The sequence below is a fragment of the Paramormyrops kingsleyae genome, chromosome 21 (genome assembly GCF_048594095.1).
Source record: "Paramormyrops kingsleyae isolate MSU_618 chromosome 21, PKINGS_0.4, whole genome shotgun sequence".
Taxonomy (NCBI): domain Eukaryota; kingdom Metazoa; phylum Chordata; class Actinopteri; order Osteoglossiformes; family Mormyridae; genus Paramormyrops; species Paramormyrops kingsleyae.
In genome coordinates, this window is record NC_132817.1 from 8,786,426 (window position 1) to 8,798,542 (window position 12,117).

At 42.8% G+C, this 12,117-nt stretch overlaps 1 protein-coding gene across 7 annotated transcripts in view; it reads left to right on the plus strand.

Annotated features, from left to right (window-relative positions):
* The window catches only part of plppr5a (phospholipid phosphatase related 5a), a 72,380-nt gene that overhangs the window by 48,035 nt on the left and 12,228 nt on the right, over positions 1-12,117 (plus strand). For 6 of the 7 annotated variants that reach the window (XM_072704252.1, XM_072704251.1, XM_072704248.1 and 3 more), the window contains 2 exons: positions 5,725-5,857; positions 10,552-10,802. In XM_072704252.1, the coding sequence (XP_072560353.1) occupies positions 5,725-5,857; positions 10,552-10,802 (384 nt within the window). Of the gene's footprint in view, positions 1-4,209; positions 4,999-5,724; positions 5,858-10,551; positions 10,803-12,117 lie in introns of those variants that run through there. The other variant, XM_023840257.2, reaches the window with a different exon arrangement.

The window sequence follows — 12,117 nt, forward strand, 5'->3', positions numbered from 1 at the left end:
CACATGTCGTCAGGCGTCAGAAGTACGCTCCTGGGGACAGCCTGATAGTTCCACACGTCCTGCGGGACGAAATCCACCGGCAGACCGACAGCTTCCGTTTGCTTGTGGCTTGAATCCGAAGCGTGCGCCGGGAGGCGGTCATACGTATTCAGCGCACGTACCTCCCACGTCTGTACCGGGCGAGAATTAGTGATGAGCATCGGGATCGGCGGATCAAAGTATAAATACAACAGCCTCTGTCTCACAGCTACTATATCAGCCAGCGATCCGCACCCTCTCTAAGATTGTAAGATCTCACTTGCAAGTCCTCAGCCATCGTTGTTCCTTTTATTGTATCTCCAAGCATGGGCGTAAATTTCATTTAACAGTAGGGGGGGACAATAAATATAAAATTTCTCATGAGCAATTTTTGAAGGGGACACAAATAATACAGTCAAATTGTACTTATAAAGATATGTCCCCACAATGAAAAACTTTGCTTCTATCATTATTATTGTAGCATGGAGACTGCGTCATTATGGTTATTTTCAAAGTTTTTCCTCAGGTTCAATGACAAAGCAGATTTTTCTTCAAAACTATTTATTGCATTGTTTGTCATGTTGTTTACAGTCAAGCCATCAACATACAATAAAATTTAAACATGACTGTTTAAATGCATAATAGAAATTGATTATACAAAAAAATACAGTGGGGTCAGTTCGGACGTAGCACAGTGCTCATTTAGTAAATGCACAGCTAAACAATATGCTAATTGTGGCCGTTAATGTTAAGTTAACATTATGCCAAGTCGTCACAAATAAAACAATGCATGGGAAACGGATTTGGCGTGTTAGTTGCAGTGCACTATGCAACAAGCTATTGTAAACAAGCTAACGTTAACTAGATAAGTAATATTTTAATCGCTAATATAGCAGATTCATGGAAAATTACATCGGTAATCAGCATTTTTGCCGCAACTAATTTATGAATGAGTCTGCATCAACTACATTAAAGAGAATCGCTTTATTTAAAGTGAATAAAATACCCTACTTACTGGAGTTCAACATTAATTGAGCCGCAGCCACACACCTGACTCGTGTGTGTAGAGTAGGTGAGATGAACTGGGAAAGCAGGCAGTTGGCCAAACCACTATGAGGAAGGGGAGGGGGAACTCAACCGTTTCTTAATGCATTTTTTGCGTTTGTTTTTTTTTTCTACTTACAGAATTATTTTAGGTATACATACATATATTTTTCACCATAGATAGTGCGATTTTTTTTATATATATATATAATTTTTTGGGGGGAGGGACAACCAGGGGCGGATTAATCCGCCCCTGGGGACAACCCTCGGATAGGGGGGGACATGTCCCCTCCGTCCCCCCCGGGATTTACGCCCATGTCTCCAAGGTTATCATAACTCGGCCGAATGTCATCTTTGACTTTTTTGAACCTTTAAAAAATATTGTTTAACCAGTCTTCTCAGAATTTTTGTCTTTCATCTTTTGTTTTGGAGGCTGCATCTAATACACTCTTGATACAGTTTTATTGTAAAACCTTTTGTGTTTTAAAAATGTCTTTGTCGGTCCCTGGAAAAGCATTCACAATTTTATCCCATATTCCTTAATTGAATCCCTTATTAGTCAGCATCTGGAATCCCTAAGGGATGTAATGAATTCCTAAGAGATGTCCATGCCTTTTGAAGGGGAGCAAGAGCCAAGAACACCAACACAAGTTCAAGAGTTTCTTAGTGCCATAATTCTTGCAGCAAGCTAGTATGTGGCAGCCCAAAGCAAAAGAGCACAAGGAGGGAGCTTTGCAGAAGCAACTTCACTGCAGCTTTAAGGTAGCAGCCCACACTGACTTGGGATGAAAAGCTATCACCTTTGCAATAAGCACATAAAATTGGACTTCAGCTGACCAGATCCATCAAAGGCTCTTAATGAACATGTATAAAACTGCAATACAGAAAAAATACTGTACATTATAATTACTGTGCATAAATAACCTAAAGGTTATTTGTAGGAACCTTGAAGTTTTTTGACCATTTCTTGGAGAATTTGAAGTTTCTTGCTTGGTCATTTAAAGTACATTAAGGACTTTCAGATGGAGCTGAAGGTGCAGTTCTCAGTATCTCTAGATCCCTGAGTTCCTTTCCTGACTGGCCTTGTGTGTTTGTCGGGGGCAGGGGGAATACTCTATGGCTAAGATGTGTACCCCCCCCCCCCCCCCCCCACACACACACACACACCCCCAACAAGGAAATTGCAAAAAGTAAGATATGTAGTATAAGTTTAACCCTTTTATTACTCAGTGAATAGGCTGAGGCCTACGTTGATCAAAATTTGTGCATCGGCTATTGAAAATAGGCTACAGGGTGTATACATTTTGCAGGAAACCTAAAAGTGATTTTGATCTAATCCAGCAGCACAAACCTTTGAAAGGAATAAAGGGATTGATTTATGAAATTGAGAAGTTTCCATCTGGGCAGTAAAATTGAAGTTTAACATCGGTAAGATGGCTGTATGCAGCAGGCGTAGGCCCATATTAACCAAGTGAGCAGTTTTAGCAATGGTAGGCTTTAATGGAGAGTTGCAATGAATGAAGATTTGCTGTCAGGCTCATTAATTTGCGGCTGCGTCAGGAGGCGACTCGCATCCACGAGCGGCATGCTGAGCAGTCCTCCGTCAGGGTTATGGCAGCTGACATTTATGGGGCAGGGCAGCGAGACCGCTATTATTAGTGCACGATGCTCGTTGGTCTTCCGTATTCTTTTGCCCTCCAGTGAAACGTGAATAATCGCAGATATGTCTCTTTCCATTGGTCGTAATTCTGCAGATGTTGTTGGAGACTTGTTGTTTTTAACTATCGTTCTCCAATGTCCTCGATATGCATTATGCTATATGAAAATTAAGGGCTTATTAAAATTTGACAAAAAACAAACAAACAAAAAAGACCCATAAATTCAAAAATATAGGCCTAATGGCAAATTTACACAGCCAAAATGAGAGCATATCTCGCACAGACATTTCATACAGTTTTCAACATGTCACGCAGAAAATATTCTTTTAAAATTGCATTATCAAACCAGATTCATTTGTTGTAATTCGTCATTAGTGCAGATTTATTTACATTTATTTAATGAAAGAGTCGCCCCATTACGTTTTCTGCGTTTGAGAAGAACAACGCATGGAAAACGTAGTGCGTTTATTTGTAGTGATCAGTGGAAGGATCAGCATTAATTTATTTTAATGCCGCAATTTTAAAAGGACAACATAATCAGAGCACAGCCATAATAGTTGCGCTAAGGCCGATTTATTTGTTTATTATAATTGTGTTCATTCTCAGCATACAACAGTACAATGTACTTGAATGCGTTTTTATATCTGTAACAGGGCTGCAGAAAAATTTGATAGTCGATATTAATCATGTGATCAAACGATCAACTAGGCCAATCGATTTGTTGTGCCAAAAGTCAGGTTTGATAGAAAAGTGCAAATGCTTAAAAAACGCCGAGTTTTTTTTAAATCACAGTACTAATATAAACTTTACAAATTACAGAGAATCTGTATTTAAAGTAACAGTTTTATAAAAACAAAGATCCGCTGTCTCCTCCATATTTAGCTCCCTCTCGCACTTTCAATGTCTCTCGCGTACTTTCATTTGTTCGCCCAAACTTTCAACATCTCTCGCGTACATGCATTCGTTTCCTCTAGCGATTTTCGCTCGGTTTTTGTCCGGTTTGGCGCCACATACTCCTGAATCTATGAATAAATGTAGCATGTACGCATGAGACGGACGAATTCATCGTAACACACCAAAGTTAACGTTGTTAGGCAATGATGCCATTATAGAATATGCACGCTGCAAAGCGCAAAAATGTAAAAAATCGACGAAAAAAATCGTCAACTATTTTATTACCGATTATTATTGACGTCATTGATTATGATCGTTATCGTTGCAGCAGCCTCAATAACTAATCTCGTACGGTTATACCATGGTTTCAGGGAGCGTTAGTTCGCGTGACACATTGTGTCACGTGGACACCTGTGCCTTATGTGTGTGTGTTCAATGGATCACATACCCCACACAGGTGAACCTGCATTAAATACAAGGTGACTGTGATCTATGGTATCATTAGGCTCCACAATATGTGTCTAGAATGAATATGAGCTTGAAATAATGAAAATATTTTTGTAGACTGTTCTGGGGTTCAGTGAAATCAAGGACCCATGAAATGAAAGTAAACCTTAGTGAAGATTTGCAAAACTGTTTTGGATAATGTGTTAATTTCATGTTAAATACAATTTATGCAGTTTCAATATATAGCGGATTACCATTTTGCAAGTAACTTAAAACCAGATGTGCATGGTATGGACTGCAGTGTCCCTAGAGATAAAAGATATGAACTGGGAGGGTGACAGGAGAATATGGAAAATGTTATCTGAATGGAGATTTTGTGTTGGGTGAAAGGGCAGAGAAATGATGAAATATGCAGAGCAGCTCAGTCTTTTCAGTTGTACTCTTTTCAGCAAGAATAGTGCCCCTCTCATGATCCCCACTTTCTTTTTTTTAAAGAGGGCTGAACCAATCTCCTTCTACAATACAAGAAGAAGACCGACAGCAGCAAAAGTAGATCAGGACAATACAAAATAGACCAGCACTGCTATCTCTGGGTCAAGAAAAACATTTATTTTCAATCTAAAAGATCAATTATTTCCTAGAAGTATTTTGTTCATTCTACTCTGATAATACTCTTGGACATTTAAAAAAAAAAATTTTTTCATTCAGTTATATACTGGATTGTCTTTTTCAAAGAATATATAGTCTATTCAAGGTGAAGGATCTGTAAAATACTTCAATAACCTAATCTACTCTCCTAAGGAGGCCATGTCGCCAGACTGGAACCAGGAAGGAATTTTCTGCTCTGAAATTGATGAAGTCTGACGTAGAGATGACAGGCGAGAAAGACCGAAGAACAATGGATCGCTTTGATATTATTTTGTACAAGAACTTTGAGGTGACAGAGGCTTTAGGCAGATTAGATTCTTAAAGCAGAAGGTCGTAAGTGAGGGAAGATGCATGAATATTTTTGATCTGGAAAAGTCACAGCAATATCACCTCTTTTGGTTTGTGTGCCATAACTGAGCTATGCAAAAGCGGCTTTGGAAAAATGGTTCAGAGTTGTGAACTTCTGAGTGAGTTAGGATCACACAAACAGTCTTACCTGCTTTCTGGACAGATGCACTTTTTGTATGATCCAGCAGTCCTTCAGTGGAGTCACCTGCCATTACTGAGAGTGGAGAGATTATCATGATGCTATATAAGGAGACTGTAGGTGGAAAATCTGACAATTTGAATGGGACCTTGAGACAGCATATGCTTAGTGGAAGTGGTTCAGATAAATTTTGTGCATCCGTCAGTCAAAACTGCAGCCAGTGAAGGATGCTCTGCAGAAGTCGCTCAAAACAAATGTCATGTAGACTATTGAACATGGTTTTATATGCTTGAAGTCATTTTCTCTTTGTAGCTTGACTTTGTCAAATATTGTTATTGTCACGCTGACCCTGTTAACATACCATTTTATTTTGGTTAAATAGTGAAACAGAAAGCTTTGCATGTTGTGTTAGCAATTACACTGCACTACACTTTCAGGTTGACAAATACATCTTGTATCTACTGGAAAGGCGCTGGAAATGTGGCCTATTGAAATATTTATGTAGGATCTTCCTTTTCTTTTCTTTAGATATCGGCTACAGAGTCTGTGTTCTTCTTGCTCCAGTACGTTTCCGAAGACGTGGACAACCGAGAGAAGATTACTGTGATGGGAGACTGCTGTTACCTCAACCCGCTGGTACGGAGGACCTTCCGCTTCCTGGGTACGTCTGGGGTCGTCCTCTGTGTCATTTCCTGGTGATTTTCTTGCATCAGGGTCATTTGCTGAGGTGACTCAGGCTGTAGTAGATGCACGGAAGCTGCGCCTTGGTTGTTTTTTGTCTGGCTCCTGCCACATAAGGCAAGTTCCACCACTGTCACGTTTAGGAATCTTGCAATCTTAAAGTGGAAAACCTTTCTCGAGGACAAGAATCTGAAGGCATTTGTTAGTTCTGTTAACTAGTTTATTTCACCTCTGCGATATTTGTTTCTATGACATAAGCCTCCAAATAGACCAGCATCTAGAAGCACCATCATGTTTTTCAAAGACCTGACTGGATTTGGTACCATGCTGATGCTGCCTCGTGGTTCACATGGCCCCTTTTTACGTCTGGGTTGCAGTCAAAGAGCATCACGTCTTTTGAAATAGTTGCTACTCCCGCTTGGTTTCAGATAAATGCAGCTCTGTGCGAAAGGACTTGTGTGTTGAGATAAACATTAGCTGGAGATGCGCTGCGTCTTAGTTCAGTGGTTCTACTAAACACATAAGCTTGAATCCCCCCATCTTTCCATCTTCATGTGATCCCTGCCGAGCAGCACAGTAATATCGAATCTGTATGCTGTACCTTCAGGATTTGTGAACCTAAGTTGCACCTGTAGCCAATTGTTCCCAGCAATGCTGTGCTTTTCAGTTCTTTGAATTTTTCTGAATCCACATTAATCCAGAGACTCTAAGTGACGTTCCCCCAACCACAAGACCCAAAGATACAATAGACCTGGGGTTTATTAAAGTGATCTGGAAAATGGAAGTGAAATTGGCAGGCTAGGCTCGTGGTCAGTGTCAGTAGTCTGGAGAGATTGGAAGCAGGCTGAGTCAGTCCTGAGAGATCACGAGGAACAGTGTGTGTGAACACAAGGAGGATCCGAGGGGATCGGGGACTTTGGACTGGAGAAGATGAGTAAGAACAGGGCGAGATGGATGACAATAACGAGCCGCTCAATAAGTTGCATGGGAACAACAATACCTCACACCAAATGCGAGGGCGTGCTGACTTTTAACTTGAGCGCTGCATGCGTATCTGATCAATGCGAACTGGATACTTGTTTGACCATGGGGCGTGACAACGGGGATGTGAACCAGGTTCAAATCAGGTGATCCATTAATCGACTTTCCATGACGCCAAGGATTTATGGGGATATTAATAAGGGTGATGATAGCACAATCCCTTTGATAATACACCACAAAACACCATGTGATAAACAAAATGATAGAGGTATGATGCATTAGTCTCCATTATATCCCAGCCTTTAGATGGATGAATGACTATAATCTGATGTAAAGCTATCAAAACAGCCCAGGTGGTCTCACAGGGAATGTTCTGGTGAAAATGGCTTTAGGGTCTTTTCAGCCAGTTATACATGTCAAACTAAGAGGGCAAAGTTTCACTATAGCTATTGGAAGTAGTCTCACCAAATTCTGTCGTCATCAATCCAATTCAAATTTCTCAATAGCTGTGGCAAGAATTATGCGCACTTTGCCGGCTGAATGCAGTTGCTCTCGAGGTTCTGTTTCAAATGGACCTCTGTAAGGAACAAATGGGCCGACCCGCTGGGCCCCAACTGGACAGCAATCAGAAGAATTGCGGCAGGACGGCGGAGGAGCAGCAGCAGCCGCATTTCTCACCGGAAAGGTTCAATGTCGCATTTTTGGTCATTTCTGCAGGGACCCTAATCACTTGAATGAAAGCCTCCTGTTTAATGCAAAGCACATAATGTGAATTTTCCTGCCTGGTTCTTGATGCAAAAAAGCAGAACTTCTCATTATGTTCCATCATACATCACATGACTGCGTCTTATGGGAAATGTTCAGATTCTTGTTTTTTTGGTAACTTTTTTTTAAACTATAAATGTTAAAGCAGGGACCCCCCCCCCCAATAGGATGCTAGTCCAGTGCACACTTTTAAACTTCTGGAGGATATACAAACTCCACTCACACAGTACGGGGATGGTGCTGAACTTGTCCTGCACATTATTTATTAAAATAATCATGTTATATTTACAAATGCATGGAGGCATATTCTACAGGAATATTTACTATTTATTTATTTAGCGGCAGCTTTTGACCAAAGCGCTGCACACTTCAGGAAGCAGGGCCCCTCAATCCCTGGAGCAGGTGGGGGTTGAGGGCCTTGCTCAAGGGCCCAGTGGTGAAATGACTCTGCTGATCCTGGGATTTGAACCAGCGACCTTCTGATCACAGGCCCAGTGTATGCTTTGGTGGAGAAAAGCGTTATTTTTTTTCATGTTTGTTGACACATTGAATTCACGAGACTATTGTTCATGTGTCCTTTACAAAGAAGCCATTTTGGTTCTTTAAACTGTCCTCCCAGGTGTAAAGGCAGTGTGTTCCCACTCTCATCAGTCTTAGTCCTGCTCTCAGTGTGTAATAAACTGATACCACACAGAGGAACTGCAACTAAAATCCCTAAAGATACCATATGAGTTTCAGGACAGCAATGCCGGTGAATTGCCTCCAGTGAAATATGGCCGTTGTTTAGTCTGGGGGTTGGCCAGGAGACAGGAGGCTGTTTGGTGGGACGCAGTCTCCTGTGTCGAAAACAAAACACTGTGACGTTTATGTGTCGCCGTCCCCTTAAATGATCAATGTTGCTGGTCGCCCTTAAAGTAAACAGATAGCAAAGTCGTCCATCTTCCCTAACTGAGGTCACTGATGTGTGGGGGCTGTGCCAGGAAGTAAAGGGGACATCCTGGATGGGATGACCGTCCATCACATGGCCCCCGCTGTACCCACCCACCAATATGGAGAACATGCAAAACCAACACACACATAGACCCCATAGGAATCAAACGCACAACCCAAGAACTGTGAGGCCACCTGTCAATCCAGAACCACTGTGCTGGCTCAGTGGCCTGTGTAACACCCCCGGGGGAGTAATGTCTGCCACAAATGCAAATGTACATCGTAAGCTTGTATTTGAGTCTTCCATCAGCAGAAGTTGACTATGTCTGCTCAAGATTTCCGTGAGAGTTTAGAGATTTCGATTTCTGAGGCATGGCGGTTTCTTCCAGCACGCTAGGAGCATTGGGTGAGTGTCCCAATACAAGCTTCCATAGCTAATTTGCTGTCTGTGTCTGAGAGGTAGTCTGCAGTCCTTAGGCATCTTTCCTGCCTTGATAAGAGGGTGGTGTGTACTTTGTGGGTTAGGAAGCTGTGCCCGTGTTCACAAGGTCATCAGTTTGAGTCCTCGGGCCAGCAGAATAATCATATCAATGTTAGCCAAGAATAATCATATGAGTGTTACCCTAGTCTTTCTCACCCCAGTCTTTGGAGACCTGCAGACAGTCCAGGTTTTTGCTCCTTCCCAGCTCCCAGCACACCAAGTTTTTGGGGTGGTTCAGAAATTGCGTACTTGTTTGCTGTGTAGTAGGCAGAGTATAGTATGTGACCTGAGCCGTATGTACGAATCCTCAGTATGGGCGAGACAGCAGGCAAGCGAAACCTGGATAACATACTACATTCTACAAGGCCTCTAGAACAGTGAAGATGGTGGAGGAAGTGCAGTCTCTGTACAAAGTTAAGTGGAAAACGACTTTTAACTTTCGCAAAGTAATGCAGTGCCATTGGAAAACATCTGGGTCAGGTAACACGCAGTATGTTCGAATGCATGTGTGTTGTCATGCATATGAACAGTACGTACTGCTTTAACGGTCGAGTTGATGAAATTCAGTATGTACTGTTGTCATGCATATGAACAGTACGTACTGCTTTAACGGTCGAGTTGATGAAATTCAGTATGTACTGTTGTCATGCATATGAACAGTACGTACTGCTTTAACGGTCGAGTTGGTGAAATTCAGTATGTACTGTTGTCATGCATATGAACAGTACGTACTGCTTTAACGGTCGAGTTGGTGAAATTCAGTATGTACTGTTGTCATGCATATGAACAGTACGTACTGCTTTAACGGTCGAGTTGATGAAATTCAGTATGTACTGTTGTCATGCATATGAACAGTACGTACTGCTTTAACGGTCGAGTTGATGAAATTCAGTATGTACTGTTGTCATGCATATGAACAGTACGTACTGCTTTAACGGTCGAGTTGATGAAATTCAGTATGTACTGTTGTCATGCATATGAACAGTACGTACTGCTTTAACGGTCGAGTTGATGAAATTCAGTATGTACTGTTGTCATGCATATGAACAGTACGTACTGCTTTAACGGTCGAGTTGATGAAATTCAGTATGTACTGTTGTCATGCATATGAACAGTACGTACTGCTTTAACGGTCGAGTTGATGAAATTCAGTATGTACTGTTGTCATGCATATGAACAGTACGTACTGCTTTAATGGTCGAGTTGGTGAAATTCAGTATGTACTGTGTAAGCATGCGATTTCTTGCACACCCTTGTTGCTCTTGATTGCTTGAATGTTTGGGTCAGGTGTGCTGAGAGGGAGTAAAAATGTGGACAGTCTGGAGGTCTGCGAGCACTGGGCTGTGAAACACTCTAATCCCAATGAAAGGTTGCCCCTACACTCTGACTCCATGCTTTGCTCTTATCCGTAAGTGTGTGTCTGTGTTTCTCATGGGGGAGAAGGTGGGATATGTGAAAATTCCTGTGTATCTTCCCAAATGGCAGCTGTAAGTGTGTCCCGATCCTGTCCTCCACAGGTGTGTATGCGTTCGGCCTCTTCGCCACCGACATCTTCGTCAACGCCGGCCAGGTGGTAACAGGCAACCTGGCGCCCCACTTCCTCACCGTGTGCAAGCCCAACTACACAGCCCTCGGCTGCCAGCAGGCGGCGCTCTTCATCAGCCAGCAGGGGGCGTGTACAGGCAACGAGGAGGATGTGCTGCGCGCCCGCAAGTCCTTCCCCTCCAAGGAGGCGGCCCTCAGCGTCTACGCCGCCCTGTATGTCTCGGTGGGTGGAGATCCCGTGCCGCTTGCATTGCCATCCTAAGTCTCAAGGATACAGGGGCGGAGCCAAAGGAGAACTGGGCCCAGCTGAAAGCTGATTGGCCCACGGAGTACCCCCTTCCTTGTCACTCACGGATTCAAAACATATCATTAGTTAACGATAAGGCTGGCCGCCCTGTATGAATTATGGCCCCTCTTATGCCCCCCCCCCCCCACATGAAACACTAGAATCACCCCAATATGGATGAAACCTCAGCAGTCTCTGCTATGGGGTTAATCTTCAGACATCTTGTCCTCATTTTGGGACAAATGGTTATAGATACAGGCTCAAATAATTCTTACGAGTTAAGTTGAGCCTCTATCATTGCAGATTATCCAAGTTTGTCACAATCAGTTATACTCTGTACAATGTGCAATAAAATGCATGGTTGCTACGCTCCAGGGTCTCCGGTGAACATACTGTAAGTATAGATATAAATGAAGCTTAAAGATAGTGCCTGTGTGAGATGGAGATGGAGTATAGATGGAGTTCTATACGGCTGTTATGAGTATTACTTGTGGTTTAAGTGGTCAGATTCCTTAGACACTCACACAAGAGTCCACAGGAGGGTCTCAACTGTCCCCGTCCCCCGAAAAAGGCTGCCTGCACAGCGTTTGTGGCTTTTGAACAAACTGGATGTGTAAATTGCATACTCCGCCCTTAAATGTGATTATTTGCATGTCATTTGCGTACGCCTTGACGCCCATTAGCGCCACGGGGCAGCGTGTAGCCCTGGAGAAGATGAGGCGTGTCACTGCTTAGCCGTTTCCCTTGCAGGCTGATCTCTGTGGCGGCCAGATCTCGACGCTTGGAGCAGATTTTGATCCTGCATTTTTAAGCAGTTTGCGTTAAGTAAAGCCTTCCTGGCCGTCAGCTGAGAAGGAAACACGGCTTCAATACAGAATAAGAATTACAGTGTATCAATGGGAATGCGTGTTTCCGTGTAATTTTCCAGCCTTTCTGTAACTAGGCATTTTCTTTTCAGAAGCCTAGCTATTTAGCTGTAGGAACAGTGGTGCTGCTGTCGTGCTAACATGTTGTTAAACGGGCATCGATGCTCATCCGGAGACTGATCTCTCCCCCTCCACCAGCCGTAAAAGCTTCTGCTTTAATTGATAAGCACACTTACTGAAAAGAGAGAAGGGGCAAGCATCCATACGTGAGGGAGCTTGTTCGGGTTTCTCTCGATGATCTCAATCGGATTGTTGCCCTGACCGAATATGGTTATCGCAGTCTTGGGCAGCAAAGGCGTGGATTCGGCTTGTCAGACCTGTCGCCG